Source organism: Delphinus delphis, chromosome 4 (genome assembly GCF_949987515.2).
Source record: "Delphinus delphis chromosome 4, mDelDel1.2, whole genome shotgun sequence".
NCBI lineage: Eukaryota > Metazoa > Chordata > Mammalia > Artiodactyla > Delphinidae > Delphinus > Delphinus delphis.
In genome coordinates this window covers 4080337-4104569 of record NC_082686.1, presented here as the reverse complement: position 1 = coordinate 4104569, position 24233 = coordinate 4080337, and the positions used below count along the sequence as shown (strand labels likewise).

Sequence of the window (24233 nt, the reverse complement as noted above, 5' to 3'; positions counted from 1 at the left end):
CTCACTTGAAGCTAAGGATGGCCACATGACAGTTCTGGTGAATAGACATAGACAGAAATCTGCTGGGGCCTCTGAGGAAATTTTCCTTCTCTGAAACAGGGACCACCCTTCCTTCTCCCATTCCTTCCTCCTCCTTGAACCATAGATGCAATGCCTGGAGCTGCAGCAGCCATCTTGCAATCGTGAGGCAATGATCTGGGAATGAAAGCCAACATAAAGGGTGGTAGAGCAGAGACAGAAAGAGCCAGTGTCCCTGATGGCATTGTTGGGCCACTGCAGAAATGCGGGGCCTAGCATGTGACTTCTTCTAATGTGAGACAAAAGCATTATTAAAGCTGGGTTATTTGTGGGGAGCGTGTTATTTCCAGGTGAATGCTCTTAGAATGTACCTGAGTTTATATGGGAGGCTAATGTGATCAGCATTGACCTGCGTTGAAGTCAGGAGGGCATTCTGGCCAGTCACAGGTGTATTGCTGCCGATAAGGACACAGCAGGCAACCACGGACAGGCTTCCTGGATGAAGGTCCACTACTGAGGCCACGTGGCCACGTTCTGCCTGTCCCCAGAGCCCTACACGGTGACTGTGTGCCCTGGGGTGGTCTTGGAGTCCTGTGGGATCTGCTATTGAGTCGAGCAACACAGAGGCAGAAACTCTGCTTCTCTGGGCCTCAGTTTTCGTTGGTTGATTGATTTTCTCTTGTTTTTACTATACATTAGGGCTCCTTCCTGATCCATCCTTCTCTGCGCCTGGCTGAGGCTGGCAAGATGCCCAGTAGATGGAGGCGGAAAGGGCAGAGAGAGATTTCATTGGAAAACCTTCTCTGACTCTGGTAAGATAACCACGTACTGTCAGAGGTGTGGGTGGGGAGGTGTTTCCACATAAAACAGAACTGTTTTTATCAGAGAAGTGTTTTGGTTTTCTTCCTGTTTGACAAGAATGCACAGCAAGTATCATGGGTGTTGGTACGAACTCAGCACCCTGACCCCAAATATTTACATTCCAGGTGAATTACTCTCGCTCCCGTGTCTGCTGGGTCTGTTCGGGTACCAGCCTGCACACAGGAAAGAATGCCCTGCCTGGGATCCCAGAAGGCTCGGGGCCCCTGAGGGAGGTCGCGTGAAGCCTCTGACCCTACTTGCTCAGCGAGAGTCCTGAGAAATCAGAGCGATCCCGTGGCCCTTGCTCTGCAAATACGCAGCTGCAGCCACGGACAGACCCACCCAGCTGCATTCTGAGAACTGACCGCACAGCAGGACGCAGGTCTCAGGTCACATGGTGAAGCCCCAACCCCCCCTCACCCCACCCCCGCCCACTGCATCCTTCAGGAAGGGCTGCTCCCAGCGTCCTAGAGGGCCAGATGCCCAGAGAAATCCAAGCCGCGTCAGTTCTGTAAGGCAGGGCTCTGGGGCTTCAGGGGGAACCGCAGACACCTTTGCTGGATCCCCTGCTCTGTCCTTCCCGCCCCCCCACACTGGCATCTCAAATTCAGCAATGAGAGCCCTGCCCATCCACCCCTCATAGGTGTCACCAATAGGATTCGTGTTTCTATTACTCCTGCAGAAAAACCTGACGGCTCTCAGGACACCTGGGGGCCAGAGATGGAGGAGAGAGGAGAGAGGGACTTACACCTCTCCAACAACAGAAATGACACTGACTCTCCCACCCTGATCCAGGTGAGCCCAGGGAAGCCAGGGCCAGGCTGTTAGTTTTGTATCTCTGGCTCCAGACATGGGGATTGCATACAGCAGGTGCTCAACGCTTGTTCCATTGAGCTATTCCTTTTTTATTTGAAATAAGGGCATGCATTTGGCTTTGAAGAAAAGGCTCTTTTTTTTTGCTTTTGAAACTCAAAAAGAGATCTATAAGGCTATAATAATTTAGGCATGTTCATTTAGCTTGGGGCTTTCAGATAATTTCATAGCACAAAGTGTTTGATGTTCACAGTGGGCCCATTTGAGGCAAAGTACTAAAGAACACACACACACACACACACACACACACACACACATCCTAGACAGGCCATATTTTCTCAAGATGTCATCCACGTAAGATGCTCCATTATTTTATGTACATCTAAGCAAAAATAACGGCTACCAAATAAACTATGATATGCCATCATTTGGAAGATGTCTCCCCATTTCAGAGATGTTAAAATGTGGCCTTGAGTCAAGGAAGTATAGTTATTTATCTTGACTTAATGTGTACCATCATATATATACCTGAAGTAAATTTAAAAACTGACACAGTAAGTACGAACTATGCAGTTTGGTATAGGTGACACACACCATGGGAGTTCAGAGGGGAGAAGTTCCAGCGGGTGCTGAGTCAGATCGAGGAAGGATTTGAAAAGAAGGTGACGTTATTTGGGCCCTGAAGAGTGACGCTCTAGCTGCAAGGAGAGGCCAGGAAGTGACATCATGGAAAATCCTCGGAGCAAAGGCATAGGGAGAAGGTCAGGGTGGGGTCAGGGTGGGGCGGGCATAGGCAGGGGCAGCGGGTGCCGGGGAGCCAGTCAGACTGACTGCAGCTCAGGTGTGATGGTGAGGATGACCACTCACCTGTGCCTGGGGTCTTCACACACTATCACATCTCGCCCATCACGCCCCACAGGTGACGCAGTTTCCCCAGGAGCACACGTCGTGTACTCCGGAAGTACTCCCAGGAGAGCCTGGTAAAGGGCTGGGACAACCAGCTCAGGGGCCAGAAGAAGGTCAAGCCCCAGCCTGATCTCACAGGGGCACTGAGCGTACGACACATCTCAGAGAAAGAAGCTGGGTGCGCCCCTGTCAGCCTGACCTGGGAGCCTGGGTGGGTACAAATCCCCAGGCACTGCGGACTCACTAAGATGTGTGGCAAAGTGGCTCCTTAGGCAATCCTCCAAGGAGACCTGCGGATGACGACTGTTCCAAGCAAACCCACAAGGAAGCCAGGAGGTTCGCAGGTGTGGGGAATGGGGCTGGAGAGCACCTGGGCACGGCTCCAGTGGGGTCGGCCCAAAGGCATCATTCCCCTTGTACAGGTGAAGATGACGGAGGTCTCTAAGGCGACACTACTGGGGGCTAGAAACAGGCTCTCTGACTCTGAATAAATCACTTATCCTTTCAATGAGCAATTTTTTTCACTTTTTTTTGCTACAGCCAACTGTTGAGCAAAGGATTTGATTACACAGTAAAGAAATTTGAATTAAAATGGGAAAAACAGGACCATCAGTGAGCTGTGGAATTTTCCAACTATCTTTTTTTCCCTTTGTTCTACATTAAAATAGAAAAATATAGATAGATGATAGATAGATACATAGAAGATAAATAGATAGATGGTAGAGTGATAAAATAATACCATAAGGAAAGTATAAGACAAAAAACAAGTCAGAAAAAATATTTACAACTTGTACCACAGAACACGTGCTATATCACTAATATCAGAGCTGCCAAAAATCAGGGAAGAAAAACACCAAGACATCAATATTTTAAACGGGCTGGAGATATGAACAGCAGCTCACAGAAAATGAAATGCAAATGACCTTGAAAAAGATGCTCAAACTCATATTAAGAGAAAGGTAATATTTTCAAAACCACAAAAGATACTATTTCCTAGCTATCGGAATGACAAAAAGTCGAAAGCTTGATGACACATGCGGTTGGCAAAATTGTACAAAATAGGCATTCTCACACACTACTCGTGGGAGTGCACAACGGAACTACCCAATACAGAGGGCAGTTTGACAGGGTCTAGCGAAATATCATGTTGATCCAGTGATAAACAATAAAATGCTAGAAAGGTATCCCAAAGATACACTGGCAAAATTAGTAATGATATCTATTCATTGCGGCGTTACTCAGAATAGCAAAATACAGGAGGAAAAGCAATTCTCCAGCAATAAACGGTGTTACTTTCATATATGGAGTGCTATGCAGCTGTAAAGGGGAGTAAGGAAGGTCTTGAAACCTGCTACAGTGTGCTCTCCAGGAGGTATCAGTAAGGGAAAAATCAAAGTGCAGACCAGGGTGTATAACATGCTACCTTTTTGTAAGAAAGGAGAATAAACAAACAGATTTTTAGCTACATTTTTTTTAAATGGAAAAATAAATCAAAACTCAATAAACCATTACCCATAGGGGGAATTAAAAAAACAGGTGGAAGGGACTGGAATGAAAGCCAGACCTCTGTGAAGGCACCTTGCGGGGAGTTATTGAAGGTGGTTCTTAGAACACAGATTCCCATGGGGAATGTGATGGGCAGCCAATTAGCTTAGTGGCGGCAATCACGCTGGAGCCGCCTGGAGCTGACTTGTACCACATTGCAAGAGGCAAGTAGTAAATATTCAGGAATGTCGCAAGCTGGTTGTTAAACCACTGGTAACTTTGTACCGGACATGATCAAGGTGTGCCTGTCTGAGGACTGGCTCAGATCCAGGAGCTGGGAGAGGGACCAAACTTGCTACTGGGGTCGTTGTCCTCCCCTTCCTGACCAACCAGCTTAGATTTCTGTTATTTGGGGGGCGGGGGGTATTTTGGTTTGTTTTTACAGGTTTTTGAAGAGTAGGCGAGTGATATGTTGGGAAACTAGCCTTCCAAAAAAAGGTCGTGATTTGCAGTGTTTCCCAATTTCCTTGATGTCAATGCTCCCACCCCAGAAAGAAGAATCTTTCGATCAAGACAAGTGCACGTAGTAATAATTATCCCAGTCCTTCCCCCGCACCAGCATTTGCTCATGCAGCAATACTGGGGAAGGGGAAGGATGGTTGAGCGCAGAGTTCACTCCTGAAACATCATTATGGGCCGTCGACATGAGAGAGAGGGAAGGGAGGTCCTTAGTGGAGTCCTGGCAACATCCAGCTCAGAGCGGGTCCACTGGGCCCACAAACCAACCCATTGGCCACTCCTGTGTCCCTGGAGGTATAATTGGAATGGATGTCCTCAGTGTTTAAAACAACTCCAACATTCATTTCCAGGCTTTGGAAGGAATTATCATATTAAGAAAGGTGAGCTTCTGAAACTGCTTTCCTCCCCCACCCCAAGTCAGGATAGGGATTCAAAATCAGCATTGCAACCTGGGAGCAGTGGCAGAAATTAGTGCTGCTTTAAAGACTAAAGGATGTGGGGGCGGTTCTTGGAATATCTCCATTCGCCGGTTGAGAGCCTGCAAAAACCAGTTGGGTCCTGGGAAATGACAGTGGACAGCTGCAGGCTCAACCAGGGAGTAGCCCCAGTTGCAGCTGCTGTGACAGATGTGCTGTGTTTGCTGGGGCAGCTTAACCGAGCATTCAACTTATGGATTTCATAAAACTTAAAAAGTCTATGAGACTTCCCTGGCGGTCCAGTGGTTAGGACTCCATGCTTCCAATGCAGGGGGTGTGGGTTCGAGCCCTGTTCAGGAAACTAACACCTCACCTGCCGCGGGGCACAGCCAAAAAATATCGGGCTGGCCAAAAAGTTCATACGGGCTGTGCTATACCATCTTACAGAAAAACCTGAACAAACTTTTTGGTCAACCCCATAAATAAATAAATTTTCAAAATACTAATAATAAAAAGTCTATGTATCAAACGACACTACCAAGAGAGTGAAAAGACAGCCCATAGACTGAGGGGAAATATTTGCAAATCATAATTCTGATAAGGGCCTAGTAACAAGAATACATTAAAAACTCCTATAACTCAACAACAGAAAGACAAACAATCCAATTTAAAATGGGCAAAGCACTTTCACGGACATTTGTCGAAAGAGGATATACCAACAGGCACAAGAAAGGAAGCCCAGTGTCCCTGGTCATTAGGGAGATGCCACTTCATGCCCACTAGGGTGGCTATAATTTAAAACAAACGAATAACAAACAAACAAACAGAAAAGAAATATCAAGGAGCATGTGAAGAAATTGGAATCCTTGTACATTACCAGTAGAAAATGTAAACTGGTACAGCTGCTACGGAAAATAGCAGTTCCTCAAAAGTTTCACACAGCATTATCATATAACCATCAAATCTACTTCTGTTTTATTTGTAAAGACTTTAAAATTTTATATTGCAAGTGTTTTCTGGTGGTTCAATATCTTCACTTTGTACCAAAAAGGTTCTTTTTGGGTTCTGATTGAAATCACATCAGCGACGGATCCATCCAGGGAGAGTGGGGATTCCACAGTCTCCAGTTTCCTGCCCACAACTCTCTCGGGTCCCAGGGGACACAGGATGTGTGTGTTCTTCGGTAAAGTTTACTATTTCGTTCACAACTTAATTTCCTAACATTCCTCTTAGGTGCTTTACAGTTTGGGCTGCAGTAGTGCTGGGCATCTTTCCCTGTTGTGTTCTCACACGGGCACAGCTGGTGTGAGGGAGGGGCTGCCAGTGGCTGGGAGTTTATCTCACGCCCAGCCCATACCTGGATGTGACTGAAGAACGGAGACAGCCACTCAGCAGAAACTTGCGTCGTATACTCCCTACAAGCTTTCTGGAGCCAAAGAACAGATGAGAAAACAGATTCTTGCAACATACTCACAAGTTTACTGAGTAGAAGCTGATTGTAGAGAACGCAGCAGCCCAGATGAAGGGCTCGTGCAACAGCTCCAAACATCAACAAGGAAGGGCAGGCGTGGGAGCCTTCTGCTGGGGCCACGCGCACACCCTGGGGTGGGGGGTTAAAAGCAGATATCCCCAGCACCTCACACACACTCACACCCTCCTTCAGCCCCCCTGCCCCACCATGGCCGCGTCCACCCTGTCCGTGTGCTCCAGCGCCCTGAGCTACGGCAGCGGCTCTGCCTCCCTGGTCCCTGTGACTCCTGCACCGGCTCCTGCTGGCAGGTGGACGACTGCCCAGAGAGCTGCTGCAATCCCCCCTGCTGCGCCCCCAGCGGCTGCGCCCCGGCCCCCTGCCTGACCCTCGTCTGCGCCCCAGTGAGCTGCGTGTCCAGCCCCTGCTGCCAACCAGTCTGCACCGGCCCCTGCACGGCCTCATGCCGCCAGCAGTCTAGCTGCCAGCCCCCCGCTGCACCTGCTCCCCCTGCCAGCAGGCCTGCCGTGTGCTCGTCTGCTGCACACCTGTCTGCTGCACACCTGCGTGCTGCGAGCTCGTGTGCTGTGAGGCCGCCCCCTGCTCAGCCCCCTCGTGCTGCCAGCCCACCCCCTGCCCCTCGTCCTGCCGCAGACCCTCCTCCTCCGTGTCCCTGCTCTGCCGCCCCACCTGCTGCCCTGCCTGCTGCGTCCCCGCCTCGGGCACGTCCTTCTGCTGACCGGCTGGATCGTCTGCGCCCCACAAGCTGCTGTCTCTCGGGAGCCCCTGCCCCTCTGCTGGCACCAGGACCTCCCCTCTCCCCATCGCTTGACACTCAGTGGTTGCCCAGAGGGATTTGAACCTGCCGTCCATCCCACAGACCCCTCGACCAGGGTGCACTGCGGGCCCTGGGCGCCTCCTCTGCGGGTTGGCAGCTTGAATCCCATGTGACAAAGGTTAGCTGCTATCATCAATAAAACACTGTGTCCTCCTCAAAGACAGAGTCTCAAATCCGAGTTCAAGCAGCTGAAAGACCACAGGATCTGAAAGCGGGTGTCATCTGCACGCTCTGTGTCCCTTCCTACCCCAGGGCCCACCCTCCCCAAAGCCGGCAAGGGAGACGGGCATGGGGGCAGAAGGTTCGGACCCTGAGCGGGCCCTGGGCTCCTCCCATGCCCACCCCCCTGCCTGTGCAGGTTAAATGTACGTGGGGAGCTGCAGAAACCCTGTTGGGTCGGGATCTGAGAGTCCAGGACTAGCACCGTTGGAGGGAGGTGCCCACCCAGAGGAGGCCTGCCTGCATGCTGGTCTGCGTACGAGTTCCTGTGGGCCCCGAGGGCGGTGCAGGGTCGGTTCAGACATCACTCATTCTACTCAAGATTTCAAGGCCTGAGTGAGAAGGCACAGAGCAAAAAAGACACCTTGTGAACAAACCCTCAAGACAGCGGGGAGGATGAGCCTGCAGTCTCAGTGAACCACTAGCTCTAGAGTCAAACGGGCAGCAGTCAGACTGATGATGTCAGCATCCAGCACCCTACTTATCCCCCAGTCACGAGCAGGCTGATGGGGTCCGTAGGAGCAGAACAGTGGAGGCCAGGCAGGCGGGACCAGGAATTGAAGGCACCTCCCAGGGGGCTCCGCCCCCACCCCAGCTCAGCTCCATCCAGGGAAGAGGGGACAGAGCAAAACCCGAAGAGGATCTTTAAACAGGAAATGGCCAGATTGCAAACCTGCCTCAGCTCTTAAATCTCTTGCCCCAGTTTATTCAAGACCTGTACCCTTTACCTGTTCATTCAAGTTTTAAGAAAATATAACCATCTCCTTATGGACAAAGGCCCTGATGGACTCTGCATAGCACAAAGCGTTAAAAGACATAGAGAAGGTTCCACTTCACCCCAACCCAAGAAAAGTGAAGTACAGGGATGTCGACACACGTGGAAACCAGAACCCACAACCCACAGGGACACTAAATCATCCATCAGAAGGATGAGCAGGGCGTCTTCGGGGTTCCTGACAGGACAGCAGTGTCGCCATGGACAACACGAGCAGGACACGCGGCCGCACGTGCACCAAGTGACACCAAGCAGAAAACAGGCTGACTGCTGGCGCTGCGGGTGTCCACGCCGGTCAGGCCACAGCGCAGGCCCGCAAGGAGAGAATCGGTTAGAGACATCCAGGTCTCTTCTTTGGAGAGCTTGTTTAGAACATGTTTGTAACAAAACGACAATTCTAAATCCTCTGAGAGCGTCCAGATCTCAGGAGAGCTCCTCCGTCACCGTGACACATCTATCACCCACGTGACTAAGACACGGACAGTCACCACCCTCAAAGGCATCCCATGAAACAGGAGCAACCCGCGAAGCCTTTCTCCCCTGCCTGGTGGACAGCCTGGGGGTGTCCGGGAGGGTGTCAGAAAGGCCAGGAGGTGACATAAAATGGCCTGGCTTGGATACAGGTGAAAATAAACAGGCCTGGCAGGGAGGTTTGGTTTGAAAGCAAGCCTGGTGAGAAAGTGCTGGAGAAGTGGGTGCTCTAAGAATTCCTTCTGCACTTCACACCCTCATGATCATGTGACATCACAGTGATGGAAGTTTCTAGATATGGGCCTTCCAACAGGAAGGATGCCCTGAAGGCACTCCTTGGACTATTTCTTCGTTCCCAAAGAGCTCCCCGCCGGCACCCTACTGTGGCAAGAGCTTCTTGGGGATGATGCCTTCTCTGGGCATCCCCTCAACGCCCTCCCCAGGATGGCCCCAGTGTCCTTGCTCCTGAGGGGCCCGCGTTCACACCACGGAGGCTGAGCCGGCACTTTCTGGGCCATCCCACATGCAGGCCTGCACCTTCCTCCCATAATCGCCGTGATTCCGGACACGAGTGGGGCCTCTGTGCACAGTGAGCTCGTCAGGTGTCAAGTGAGGCGGGATTCTCAAATTGGACTCTCCTGGTTCCTCAGGAACAAGAGGTCAGATGTCACAGGACAAGGGGAACGGCGGCGCGGCCACGCGGGTTCACGAAGGAGGGGCTGGACTCGTCTTGCAGCTTTGAGCTGCCCCTCTGGTGGGTTGAATTGTGTCCCCCCACAAAGATATGTTGAAGTCCTAACCCCCAATACCTCTGAATGTGACCTTAGTTGGAAATGATGTCCTTACAGATGTGATCATGTTAAAATGAGGCCAGTGGGGTGTGCCCTAATCCAAAGACATATGGCGGTGTCTTTATCAAAAAAAAAAAAGGAAACTCTGGACACAGAGGCGAGAGCAGAGGGAAGATGTTGTGAGGGTGAAGGCAGAGATCGGGGTGATGCCTGTACGAGCTGAGGAACCCCAGAGACGCCAGCAAACAAACGCCAGGAGCCGGAAGAGGGGATGGATTCTCCCTCGCTGCCCTGGGAAGGGACCAGCCCTGCCCACACCCTGATCTCCAATTCTGGCCTCCACACCGGGAGACCATACATGGGTGCTGTTTAAGACAGTACCCTGGCAGCGGCCAGGCAGCCCAGCTTTGCAGAGGCTCCCCCTGCACCATAGCCCGCAGGCACCCGGCACGCGCTGGCCCTGCAGCCATGATGCCCACGAGGAAGGTCAGCTCCCCTGAGGCAGTGGTGAAGCAGGAGCCCGAGAGGAGATCGGCGGGGCTGTCAGCTAAAACGCCTCCTGCAAAAGTGGAAACGAAGTCAAAAAAGTGGCTGGAAAGAACATATCTTCAGCCAAAAAAAGTGCAAACAAAAGGGAAAAGGGGAGTAAAGGGAAAACAGGCTGAAGTGGCTAACCAAGAGACTAAAGGAGACTTACCTGCAGAAAACGGAGAAACTAAAAACGAGGACAGCCTGCCCTCTGATGAAGGAGGAGAGAAAGAAGCCGAGTCTAGTTAATAGCACACACACCCCGTCCTATCAGTGGTCCCTGTCTCCCTTCTTGTACAATCCAGAGGAATATTTTTATCAACTATTTTGTAAGTGCAAGTTTTTTAGTAGCTCTAGAAACATTTCTTAAAAAGGAGGGAATCCTACCTCATCCCACTTTTTTTAAGAGTAAATGCTTTTTTTTTTTAGTTTCCCAAGGAGAATTGTATGGATGGCACTAGTTTATTTCCCTTCCAAAAAAACCAATTGAGGGCTTCCCTGGTGGTGCAGTGGTTGAGAGTCTGCCTGCCGATGCAGGGGACATGGGTTCGTGCTCTGGTCCGGGAAGATCCCACATGCCGCGGAGCGGCTGGGCCCGTGAGCCATGGCCGCTGAGCCTGCGCATCCGGAGCCTGTGCGCCGAAACGGGAGAGGCCACAGCAGTGAGAGGCCCGTGTACTGCAAAAAAAAAAAAAAAAAAAAAAAAAATTGAAGCTAAATGAAGTAAACAGTCTCAAGTTTTTATTGTCTTCATAATAAAACAAAATATGAAGCTGAGAACTGGATCCCTTGGCCCTTTCTCTTCTTATCTCGTCCCAGTTCAAAATGCCTGCACCTCTGAAGAGCCAGCGTTCTCTTATCTGCAGTTGGGCTCAACGCATTCAAGCCTCAGCACAATCTTCTTTGTAGTTTCAGCCTTTTTCCGGAAAATCGGCTCAGTCTGCCCACCATAGCCACTCTGCTTCTGTCAGGACGCCGCTGTCCCTGGGCACACAGAGAATCCTTGCCCTTGTACTGTGTCTCTTTGTGGGGCCGGTGGGTTTTAGGAATGCTCACCACGTCTGAGAGAGCACTGTCGGCGCGGAAGGAAGGTGAATGTCTTTTTTTAAGGGGTGAAACCACTTGCTGTTTATTTTTTGGTACAATGAGAAAATAGTGGGATATTGAATATGGGAGGCTTTGACTGTCTTGGGTGTCAGCTTAACATTCCACAGATGGGGGGTAGCTTTTATATCCTATAATACAAAGCATGCTACGTGGCAGTTTGGAGTCAGTTGCGCATTTAATGTCTTGAACACTTTAAATTACCTCTCTTCTCACGTTGTTTCTGGTAGAATTGTTTCCTAAAGCAAACCACTCATCCCTTGATCTTGGCTCTCCTGGGCAGAGTTTTGTGCACTCTGTAACAACTTCGGTCGTGGCAGTCCAGTTCTTCTAGTAACTTTGTTAATGTGCTGTGAACGATTGACAATTTGAGTATGTAGTGTATGTGATATTAAACTGTGAATTAGTGGACCAAACGTAAGGTAGATAGCTAGTGGGAAACAGCTGCATAGCACAGGGAGATCAGCTCGGTGCTTTGTGACCCCGTGGAGGGGTGGGATAGGGAGGGTGGGAGGGAGATGCAAGAGATATGGGAACATGTGTATATGTATAACTGATTCACTTTGTTATAAAGCAGAAACTAACAAAAATAAAAAAATAAAAAATCAATTGTGAAATAGTGGGACTTGCGATGTCACAGCATATCAATATTTGAAGCTATTGGTACTTGATATCCCGTCAAGGAACATTGCCTCCCGATTTCGAGCTGGAAAGTCACTGGAATAACTGTTCAGAAAAGAATCACAACGACATGATGTTTTAGATTTTTGGTACATACGTTAAGAATTGTCTACAAATTGAAATGTCTGTGTGCTGAGCCTCAAAACAACCAGCAAAATTTAAATTATGAAAGAAAAAACAATAAAAAAAGACAGTACCCAGTCTGTGTACTTTGCATCCCTGGACATTACCCCAGCCCCTCCCCAACTCCAGCCCCCTAGACAGGGTGGAGAAGCCAGGAGGGGGTCTATGTGTCACGGGTCCAGGCCCGCGCCTGCCGGGGTCAAGAGCCATCCCTGGAGAAAGATGTGCCGTGTCCCCTCACCCTCCTGAGGAGGAGGGACTGTCCTCTGCAGGCAAAGGAGGGGCTCCCAGGGGGTCACCAGGAGCGTGGCAGAGTCCCCTGCGGGGAGGCCCACCACTGCCCGCTGCCAAGGTGCCCAGAATCTGCGCTGGACGCTCAGGGGCAGGGTGGCCTGAGAGTCCCCACACGTGGGAGAGAGGACAGGGCCAGCTCTGGCCGGGGGAGAGAGCCTGGAGCGGGACAGACCTGGGCAGAGACATCATCAGCTACAGCGAGCGCCAGAGAAGGGCAAGGACCCGCTGGCGGGGCTTCCTCCCCCGCTGGGGGCTGAGGGTCCTATCGCCCAGCAGGAAGGGCCCCCGAGGAAGAATGGCTCCAAGACCACACAGCAGGGCGAGGGGAGTTGGCTCCCCTCCTTCCCTTCATCCCCCCACCTCTGCCCACGGCCCTGATGGTGCAGTTGGCAGGACCGCGGAGGGAGGGTGGAAGTCCGAGGCTGCACTGTCAAGAAGCTGGACTGTCCTGCGGCTGCCCTAACAAGTGCCAGGGACACGTGGCTGAGACAATGCACAGTGTCACCCCACAGCTGTGGACGCCAAATCCGGAGCGAGTCTCACGGGCCACAGTCACGATGTGGGCTGCCAGCTTCTCGCCGCAGGCTCCGGGCAGAGTCTGATCCTCGTGTCTTTCAGCCGGAGGCACCGCGTCCTCAGCTCGTGGCCTAGCGTCTGGCTTCCCTCTTCCCGCGGCATCCCCTTCTGTGGCCGAGTCTCCCCAGCCCCTCTCCCAAGTCCCCCCCGGATGACTCAGGACCATCCCCCATCACAAGACCCTTACTTTACTCCCGTCGGCAAAATCTCTTTGCCGTGTGAGGGGACGCGTCCACAGTCTTGGGGTCGGGCCGTGGGCATCTCTGGGGGACCACGGAAGGTCCCCTCGAGGCTCTTTCCCACCCATCAGGAGGCAGAGGAGCCCTGCTTGCCAGTGGAACATCTCGTTTCCATTTAGACTCGGGGTGGGGGGACGCGGGGCACCACGTATCAGCTGCTGAGCAGAAGAGCTTTTCACCTAAAAGGGGTCAGTTCAGGAAGTAAGTGACTTGCCCTCAATCCACGCAGAGCAGGGTGAGGACTGATCTCGTAAGTTCGGGGGACGGAGTGGGGTCCCTCGGGCTGAGCGCTGGGAGCTTGCCCCTCGGCCGAGAGGCCGCCTTCCCACGCTCGGGCACCCAGGGCAGGGCAGGAGGGGGCCACACACACAACGGGCTTGCAGCTCACAGGCACACACACAGCAGGCTCGTGGCTCACAGGCACATGGCAAGAAGGATGGCAGACGCTGGGCACACAGGAGGCCAGCTGGCAGGCCTCAGAGCAGCTGGCGTGGCACACGGTGGCGTGGGGCTGGGTGCGGTCAGGGCAGAGGATAGGGCTGGTCCGGAGGCTCCTTCCCTGGGGCAGCCTTCATACCCGGGCTGTGGCGTCCTGGCCACGAGGCACCCGGGTGTCTTCTTCGTGGCGGCCTGTTGTCTTTCCTCCTCGTCCCCCACTCGGGTCTCTTCCTGGGGTTTCCAGTGGCAGTGACTCAGTTCAGGAAGCTCCTTCTCAGCTGGAGGTTGATGGTGACCCAGTGGCCCTGTGATTTCTGGAATCGGAGCCTGGGTTGGATGGGGAAAGGCCGTCAGTTGGGGACAGGGGCCCCACTTCATGATTTTCAAGGCCCTCCCCAGGTTAAACACCCTGTCCTTTGTCCACAGAAGCGAGTCACACTCACCGCACCAGCGTCCCCCCTTGCGATTTGGAAACTCAGTGATCCAGAAGGTTCTCCCTCAGGGTCAGGCGCCTCACCGGGGGCTGTGGCCACGTTATGGCCATAATCGTAACGGCGGGGTTCCAGCTTTGTGCCCGAGCTGAGCTAAGCATTTTACGTGGACTCTCTCGTAACTGATCAATTATCAATCCTGCCACCATTCAAGGGCAGGCTCTGCACAGATGTTCAATCAGGAAGATCTGGAAGGATCCCAGGACGTGTGCACGTTCTCACCGCTGCAAACGGAGAAGCAGGCATTGAGGCTGCCCAGCCTCACTCTGGAATCCATGGTCTTTCCATTGTGCCTAACGGTTCTGGGACCTTAGGGGTGGTCTGAGATTCTTGGATCTGTAAACTGGAATATTTTAAAATCAGATTTGGGGATTTTGTCCAGTATTTCCTCAAAATATTCTTAGGTTTCAATGTCATTCTCTTCTCCTTCTTGGGTTGAAATTCCTTGTGTGTTAGCCCTTCTGATATGGTCTCATAGGCCCTCTTCATTTTTCTTAACTCTTTGTGCCTCTTCTTCAGATTGGATTCTTTCTACTGATGTGTCTTCAACTCACCGAATCTTTCGTCTTCCATCCATGATCTGAGCCAGTCCCTCTGCACCCGTTCCCTAGCACCTCTTGCTGCTCCTGGAACACGCCGGTTTCTGCAGCAGGGTCCTCACAGCCCCTTGACTGCCACAGCCTGGAGCACCGTCCCTGACCCTTCACTGCACCCAGTGCCAGTTCAGCATCACCACCTCCCCGAGGCCCCCAGACCACCCACCAGCACCCACTTCTCTCTGTCTGCTGAACCTGCTTTCCTGTCCAGGCCTCAGCGCCCCCTGGAATGATTCCATGCATTCATTTTCCATTTATTCACCGCCCTGGAAAGCTCGTGAGGCCGGACGTCTCTGTTGCCTGCCCAGAGCATAATCTGTTGCATGAACAAATCAGTTCTTGTACGATGATGTAAGGCAGAGCTGGCAAACTTTCTGTAAAGGGCAGAGGCTTTGCAGCCACACCGTCTCACTCACAACGACTCAGCGCTGTCGGGGAAAAGCAGCCTTAGAGACAGTAAACGCACGGACGTGTCTGTGCCCCAGAGAACTTCATTCACACGCAAGCAGCAGGACAGACTTGTCTCGCAGACAGCAGTTTGCAGACTCCTGCTTCAAAGTTTTCCTGTGTGAAATAAAAACTCAAAATACATGACGGCCTCAAAGTCTTCATTGACGGCATGAGATAAAAGGGTGCTGCACTCTGAGTGGATCCTGGGGTGCTCTGTGCACAGAGATGGCCTGGAGAAACACCACAAACCCCGCGGGAAGGCAAACCAGAACATCCTGTTTGCAGAAAGAGGAACTGGCCTCAAAGCCAAACTAATTTATGGTGGAGAACAGCACAGGGAAGCGCGTCCCAGGATAATAAGATGCTGGGGAAGCACGATGACAGCAGCCACGAGGAAGTCAACAGCTGTGCTTCTGTGTCGCTAGGACGCCCACAGCCCGGGTATAAAGGCCCCCGGGGCAGCAGCCTGCAGACATCACCACCCTCCTCCCGACACCAGCCCAGCCCCACGCCACCGTGTGCCACACCAGCTGCCCCTCGGGCTGCCAGGCTGCCTGCCGCGTGCCCAGCTCCTGCCAGCCGTCCTGCTGCACGTCCAGCCCCTGCCAGGCGACCGGCATGCCCGTGAGCTGCAAGCCAGTTGTATACGCGCCCGTGAGCCGCAAGCCTGCCGTGTGTGTACCCGTGAGCTACAAGCCTGTGAGCGTGGCCTCCTCCTGCCATTCCTCTGTGCGCCACCAGCCCTCCCGCCCCACCCTGCTCTGCAGACCCGCCCCCGTAGCATCCCTTCCGGCCTCTGATCACGATCACGAGGCTTCTCCCAGCTGCTCCCAGCGCAGACGGGGCCACACCTGTACCCCTCCCGGCACGAGTGCTCGGTGGGCCTCCAGGTTCTGCACGTGGCAGACGACAGGCACGCTCGGCCAACCCTCTGAACTCGGGCGAGGAGGAGGCAGGATGATCTGGGCCCTTCTGTGAGCTGGCGCATGCCCCCTGGGAAGCCCTGGTCCCCAGGGTCCTCCTCTGTCTCCAGCAGGAAACCACGCCCCACGTGAGCCAAATAAACCGTGCCTTCTCAATGCAGCCTGTCCCCCTGTTTTAGCTTCACATATTTTTGAAGCTTCCTTCCTGAAAGTATATCCAAATCACAAGCACGGAAGACCCTCCTCAAAGAGCCCTCTTCCCGATGGCTCAGCTGAAGGTCCTTGGTGGGTGGAGGGTGGGGGAAGGTGTGTCCTCACGTCCACCACTCGAGACTCACATTGTGGATGGGGAAGGATTTCCCCCACCCCGAGTGGGGCACGGGAAACAGGCCTGGGTCCAGGGTCCCACCTGGTGCCTAAAGGATGTCTATACAGGGAGGGCTGGAAACATTCACACAAACCCACCACACACACAAAAGGGGGTCCAGCCATCCCAGGGAGAAGAGGCAGAAGTCCGAGAAAGCCTCATCCCCAAGCCCCAGGCACACAGGGCCTGCCAAGGCTGACCCTGGGCCGGGACCAGAGACCCTTCCCTGCCCCCTGGCTCCAGCCTGGCCAGCACAGATGCCTGAGCAACATCGTTCTCCACCAGGGAAAGGCAGATGCGTGCAGAGGGCCCTTCTGTGTGCCAGGCATGTAGGACAGCTGAAAATATAGGACAGAGTGAAATCACTCTGCTCCCCAACGCTTATCCTAAGCAGGAGGCACAGGTCCCCACAAGGAATCTGAAGTTGCTGATACCCTGAAGGTCCTCAAATAATAATAAAACCCAATCCAAGGTCAAAGCAAGTAGATTCAACCCTCCCCTCACACTGACGACCTGACAGAAGAGACAAAACATACCCATTCCTAGAAGGAAACATTGTTTATGTCCATTTAAATTAACACATATCTGTTATTCAACAAAATTAACAGATATACAAAAAAGCAGGGAAAAATCAATCCATTGTCAACAGACAAAGCAATCAACACAACTAGACTGAAAATGACCCAGATGTTGGAGCTGTCGGAGTGAAAGTTTAGAATAACTATGAGTAGTGAACTAAGTGAGACAAAGAAAGACAAATACTGTATGATCTCACTTCTATGTGGAATCTAAGGAAAAAACAAAACTCATAGATACAGAGAAGAGATTGGTGATTGTCAGAGGTGGGGAGACGGGTGGGCAAAATGGGTAAAGGGGATCAAAAGGTAAGAACGTCCAGTTATAAAACATATAAGTCCTGGGGATGCAATGTACAGCATGGTGACCATAAGAGGAAACACATTTAGTTTTAATTATTTACTTTTATTTAAAGAAATAAAAGAGAGAATTATGAAAGCAGAGTGATAGTCTATTAAAATAGAAGAAAGAAACAGACTTCAGGAGAAACAAATAGAACTTCTAGAAATAAAATGTCAAGTCATGGAAATTAAAAACTTAGTTAAACAAAATATTAGACACAGCTGAAGAGAGAATTAGAAAAATTAGAAGGCGGTTGTTCCATATCGCTTATCACTTTCTGGGAGTTGCTTCAGCTGAAGGCAATAGTCTTGACCATGGTCAGACTGCCTTTTCAGGGAAACTCACATCTAATAACTGGTCCAGGATAACAAAGACCTGGGCTAGCGCCCCAGCTCAGGACAGCTCCAAAAGACCCTCCCCTCCACAGATGTTGATCCTGAGAAAGCTCCCTAATAAACCTAACATCTGGGCACCTCTGTCTTCAGCAAAGGACCTGGAAGCAATGGCAGCCCTGTAGCAATGAGTGCCCCAGGATCTCGCATGTGGTTGCTAAATCTCATTTCCCACTAAAAAGGAGCAGGTGCTCCCTGAAAGAAAGGTAGGCTACTGGGGCAGGAAATGAGCTTAACGAGTCTGGGACACCTTGAGCCCCCAAGTAAGGAAGCTCTCAAAGACTACTGAGATTATACAACAGGACACAGGAGCCAACCTGGAGGGGCCCCCACTGACGTGCACTGAAGAAGGAGTAATTTCATCCTCCAAAAGAATAACTCCTGCTGTAGAGGGAAACACACCAATTATATAAAAATACTTAAGTGCATAAAATGCACAAGATTTTATGCATATAAATATATACATATACATAAAAAATATGAGTATATATATACGTTTATAAGCATGTATGTATATAATTAGAGATCTATAGAGGTTACTAGGAAACCAAAAATTATTCTGAAAATTGATGAAAAGGACAGAATAAATCAGGTATCTGGACTTTCCTGGAAAAAGAGTATTTTAGGGTAACCAAATAGGTGTGGAAGGAAAGTTCTTTATAGAAGAATTCCAGGTTATAAATGTAGAAGGGATGATAAACTTACACAACCGCCACCTTGCAATGCCCAGTGACATGATAGATCGAAGCCCAGATTCTCAGTGGCTGCTGAAACCGAGCTGAAAGGCTGGTGGGGAACAGACTGACAGCAGCCATCCCAGGGATGACAGCAGCCCCCAAACCGAGGCACCCAGACATCATCTGCCTTTTGATGTCATACACTTGGAAGCACACAACTCCTGTGAAGTATCCTCGCCAAAGGAGTTGAACCTGCATTTCAGCCTACCCACAGGTCTCCCATTCTACAGGAAATACAGGAGATGGAGGATTATTTTAAAGAACATCTAAAGACACAAACAACCTAATCCAGAATGTGGAAAACTCTTCAGGACAAATAACTGAGTTTCTTTAACAAACACACACTGTAGGAATTGCTGTCAATCAGAAGGGACTTAAGAGAAGCAACACCCACGTGTTCTACGTGAGCCCTGTTTGGATTCTGATCTGAAAAAACCAGCGCTTTAAATGTCTTTTTTTAAGACAATCAGAATAAATTGAATAGAATAGGTATCAGTTAACCACTGTTTACAGCTCAGTATTTCACACTTGTGTAAATGCTCATAGCATATATATTACATAAATCTAATAGAGTTGACTGGAAAAAATGCACAACTTGAAAGTCGAGAATTATGTTTTATTTGGTGGACATGCCGCATACTTCAAGCCTGGGACGCCGCATCTCAGACCACGCTGAGCGACAGCTCCGAAGAGGCGAGGGGGGAGCCAGGATATGTAGGAGTTTTTGCAGCAAAGACCAGGTAGTTGGAACATCAAAAGATTACTGTTAATTAAAGAAAATCAGACATCTCAAGTTAAGGAATTTAGCGCTTTTCTATGTATGGGGAGATGCAAGAGTCTGGGCTCACTGAAATCATTCCTTTGATGTGCACTGCAGCTCTCTGGGACCAGTCTCCTGCTTTTCTCCATCCCAAACCCCCACAGGGTGCACAGCTGCGGGTGGCTTCCCTGGCCAAGAGGTGGGCAGTGGGCAACCCGTTGGTCTCCATCCCGAGCTCCCTCAGGGCTCACCATCCCAGCTGCTGTAATGTGATGGCTTGATGGCTACAGCATCTTTTGTTTACTGATATGGAAGGCAAAATTATTCATTCACAATAGACACATGTCTATCCAGACACACACAGCTTTTTGTAATGTACTTATACTTAATCAATTTGCTCCTCGTGGTAAAATATCAAGGGCTTCTGCCCACCTCCACACACATAGATCTACCTCGTTCTTCTTAATGCCTGAGTAGTATTTCATTACACAGATATGCAGAAATAACGGCATTCCTCTATTAATCACTTTCATCTAGTCTCCTTTTTTGGCCGTTGTTGCTATTACAATGTGGTCATAAACACCGTCACGCATATCTCTGCGCAAGCATTTCTGTTGAGCTGATTCCTAGCAGAAAATATCCACTTTTCAAAGGAAGTGGAAAGGACCAGGAAAGACCCCTGCCCCAGGCTGCAGTCAGTGTATACGCAGCAGAGCTTGATGGAGTCCAAAACCTGGTCTGTGTCGGTCTGTCCAAAAGCTGATCACATCTTCCATCTCCTGCCCTGCCTCCTGCTCTGGGGACTCTTTTAGACGGTGCAATGAACTGACTGTAAAAACCTGGGAAAGGGGTTGCAGCAGCATCCCACCTGGTTGACAGCCACTGCAAATATCTGCAACCTGCAGTCAGTGAATCGGGAGATCGCCAACCTCCCCGTGTTTGAGCGACATTTCTCAGTTGGAATCCAGCAAACTGATGGAGCCCGTCGCCGCCCACTCGGGCCGTCCCGGCAGTAACCAGCTGATGGCGGAGGATGAGATGGCGGGCGTGGAAGAATTCCCCTCGGGATTACACTTGGTAACACACACCAGCCGCACCCAGGGGCTTCAAGTTCTCTTCCATTGAATTGAGGACTCAGGGGAAGAGGGGACAACGATGCCTCTTGAGTGGGTGGCCCCGAGAGAGGCTCCCCTGTCTTGTCCCCTTCCAGGGGGCAGTGGGGCTGACCTGGAATAAGAAGGCTTCTTTTCTGGTATCTCCCCCAACCTGTTTTGTCCATCTCCGCGAAGGAGGCGTTGCCTAGCAACTGGAGAGGGGCAATGACGTCCTTGGACTATTCTGTTCCGCTCCTGTGACACTTAACTCTGGTTGATTATTAGCACACGCACTGGGGAGGCGACAACCAGCCTTAGAGAAAAACGAGTTCTATAAAGTCACCAAGGGGCAGAAAAGGGACTTCTGGCCTGGCTTTGGGATGGGGTCTGGCCCCTAGGAAATTTTTCAGTTCTCAGAAAGAATCTTTCTTCCTAAACCTACAAGATTCCTTGGGCAAGAGGACAATAAGTGCTGAGAAAAGTCTTTGAAATATGAGCCATTCCATTTACTTTCTAATCTGCAAAGCTGCACGGCAAACGCGATCTTTGCTGGCCTCCCTCCCTTGACAGTTATAACCTTTATGCTTTGTAAGTATATTAAGCAACTGGAAAATAATATCGTGTAGGTAACTATGATATACCATTAATGGGCCTTCTGTGTCTTTTTGTATAAGAATGTGTTAATAATTTACATTTTAACTCAGTACTGTTGACACAGTGGTAGAAAGACTTTTCAAAGAGCCGTTTCTATCACCAGGTAAATAATCCTAGATAAGCTTTGCTTACCCTGAGACTCAGGTATCTTGGAAACTTTAAGGTATGCCCTTTGGCTGCTGTCCTCCCATAGTAAATTGGCACAAGAAAAAAAAAAAAAAGCCACCCACTTGTTCATACAGAGGAGATGTCAGGCGCATTCACATAACTCATGGTTCTGGACTTGTGGACCAGGAATGTCGCCTGCCATTTCAGTAAACAAAGGATGTTGTGGCCACCAAGTCAGCAGCCATTGCAGCCACCAGAGACTGTGCTTCCTGAGGGGATTCAGGATGGAGAAAAGCAGGATACTGGCCCTAGATCGTTAAGGTGCCCATCAAAGGAATGATTTCCATGAGCCCCGACTCTTGCATCTTCCCATACAGAGAGATCATTAACTTGAGGTGTCTGTTTTTCTTTAATTAACAGTAATCTTTTGATATTCCAACTACCTAGTTTTTGTTGCAAAAACTCCTATACATCCTGGCACCTCCTTGACCTCTTCAGATCAGTCCCTCAGAGCATCTGGGAGGCTGTGTCCCGGGCTTGAAGTTCTCAGTATGTCCGCCACATAAAACATAATTCTCAACTTTTAGGTTGTGCACTTTTTTTCAGTCGACAGCCTCAACGGAGGGCAAGAGTCGTGCTTGCCCAGGGCTCGGGACAAACCTCAAGGATTTCTTCAACCCTGCCAGTCAGAGTTCCTATAAAAAGGGAGCGAAAGAACTGACCCCACCTCCACACTCCCTACAGTGGGAACCACTGTTGAGATTTTGGTGTGTTTTTTAAAAATCCTTTCTCTGTATTGCGTGCGTATGTTGGTGGGGGTGGAGAAGAGTTTGCTTCTTCTTGTTATAAAGATGGGGCTGTATTGTCGGTATAGCTTTGTTTCCTGCTTTTTTCTCATACGTCTCGTTTGTGACATAGACCTATTAGCAGAATGAATTGCTATGGTGGCCATCAGCCTCCTGTTTGCAGTCCACGATGTTGTCTACATCATGCTTTGCTATTTAAAATAATCTGCTGTATTGGAGTAGGGAGGACCCTGAAAAATAACAAATCGGAATTTGGATTTAGATGATAGTGGAGGGACGCTGCAAAGCCCCGTCGAAAAAGGTTTGAACTTGGGAGCAGTTCACGTCTGCTCTCCTCAAATTTCAGGCTGGTGTTTCTGATCATTTCTGTGATATTCTAATGTTTGCAGGATGTCAACTTTGACCCTTTTGGTTAGATGACCCAAACCCCAAGTATACACTGGGATCCCTGCAGTAGCTTGTCTGCTCTCCTTGTTTTCTCCACTGGAGTCTTGATTCCCTTCTGGGTAAAATCCTGGCATTTCCATCATGCCGCCTGTCGACTGAAAAAAAAATACAGAACCTGAAAGTTAAGAATTATGTTTTATTTGGTGGACTTTCTGAGGACTCAAGCCCGGGAGGCAGCCTCTCAGATAGCCCTGAGAAACTGCTCCAAAGAGGTCAGGGAGGAGCCAGGGTACATAGGAGTGGTTTTTCTTTAACCTTTTTTTAAAACTTTTTTAAAAAATTTAAGTATAGTTAATTTACAATGTGGTGTTACTTTCAGGTGTACAGCAAAGTGATATCTATATATACACATATACGTTGTTATACAGGAGTTTTTGCAACAAAAACCAGGTAGTTGGATCGTCGAAAGATTACTGTTAATTAAAGAAAAACCAGACATCTCAAGTTAATGAATTTAGGGTTTTTCTGTGTAAGGGAAGATGCAGGAGTCTGGGCTCATGGAAATCATTCCTTTGATGTGCACCTTAATGATGTGGGGCCAGTATCCTGCTTTTCTCCGTCCTGAATCCCCCAGGATGCACAGTCTCTGGTGGCTGCAGTGGCTGACGGCCCGATGGCCACAACATCCTTTGTTTACTGAAATGGCAGATCTGTCCACACACCTCTTGGAGCTGATGACAGGCAGCTGTGGCCACAATAACCTACCCCCCAAACCAATGAAGAATGAACAGGAGACCCCCTCACATAGCGCCATCAGCCAGGTGGGGCGCTGCCTGTGACCCCACCCACGGGAGTGGTTATGGGGTGAAGCACGTCCCCCAAAAGAGATGCTGCAGTCCTAACTCCTGGTACTCGTGGGCGTGACCTTGTTTGGAAGTAGGGTCTTTGCAGATGTCACAGAGTTTAGATGAGGTCATGTTGGATTAGGGCAAGCCTATAACAAGTGTCCTTAAAGAAGCAAGAAACGTGGACAGACGCAGAGGGAGAAGGCCTTGGGAACATAAGGCAGAGGCTGGAGCGAAGTGTCTACAAGCCGAGGACACCAGGGACTGCCAGCAGCCCCCAGACGCTGGAAGATGCCTGGGAGGACTCGCCCTGACTGGTTTCAGGGACACCTTGATCTTGGATTCTGGCCTCCAGAACCGTGAGGCAATAAACGCCCGTCGTTTAAGGTCACCCAGTTTGTGGCCCTTGGTCACAGCAGCCCCAGAACACTGGTAAAGGGGTGGTAAAGCAGGGAGTTTGGGGGACAGCATCCTGTGTCTGTAGGAACCTGGGATCCCGGGTCTCAGTGGGGACAGAGGGGAGAGAAACTCACGGGCCAGGAGTGGACCCCTCAAAGCAGTGCCTCAAGGAACCCCACTGGGGGGTGGGGCTCTCTCAGCATCCTTCCTCCAAACCACCGCCTGGGGGTTCCTGAGCCCCATGTGCCGTCCAGCAGCAGCAGTGGGCCTGCGTCAGCAACCAGTGACGTCACTGCCCCCTTGATCCCGTCACCAGGGCAGCCTGTGGAGCAAGGGTGTTCAGCGTGGCTGGACCTCGGGTCCTGACCCCTGTGGGTCCCTGGGAGAGTCCCCTGGAGTCGACAGTGACAGAGCAGCTGTGCTGCGACGTTGAGCCATAGCGTGGAGGGAGTGACCTCGGCCAGGGTGGCCAACCTGATGGCCTGTGAGCCCTCAGAGCAGGCCCCGCCCCGCCCCCTCCTTCTCAGGCCCCTGCTGACCTGCACTCATGGGCTGCTGTGAGAACCACAGCCCCAGGGGACAGGATCCAGCCTCGAGATGCAAAGTCCCTGAAGTCCCACTCCCGGTAGGATTCAGACTCAAACCGACACTCGGGGTCAGGGCGACGACCTCCGGTCGCCATGTGCGGGCCGCCAGAGCGTGGAGCACGCCTCGGGCTCTGTCCCCGGAGGGACCCTGGGCCC

The 24233-nt window shown here is 50.9% G+C and overlaps 1 protein-coding gene and 1 pseudogene across 1 annotated transcript; both read left to right on the top strand.

Moving 5' to 3' along the window:
* The first annotated feature begins 6696 nt into the window (after window positions 1-6696).
* LOC132424033 (keratin-associated protein 10-3-like) lies at window positions 6697-23923 on the top strand. The gene is given in 6 exon segments (XM_060009852.1): window positions 6697-6730; window positions 6775-6978; window positions 6981-7208; window positions 15600-15877; window positions 20155-20274; window positions 23807-23923. Coding segments are annotated over 6 exon segments (981 nt in total).
* LOC132423937 (non-histone chromosomal protein HMG-14 pseudogene) lies at window positions 10052-10441 on the top strand (annotated as a pseudogene).
* Window positions 23924-24233: the final 310 nt, after the last annotated feature.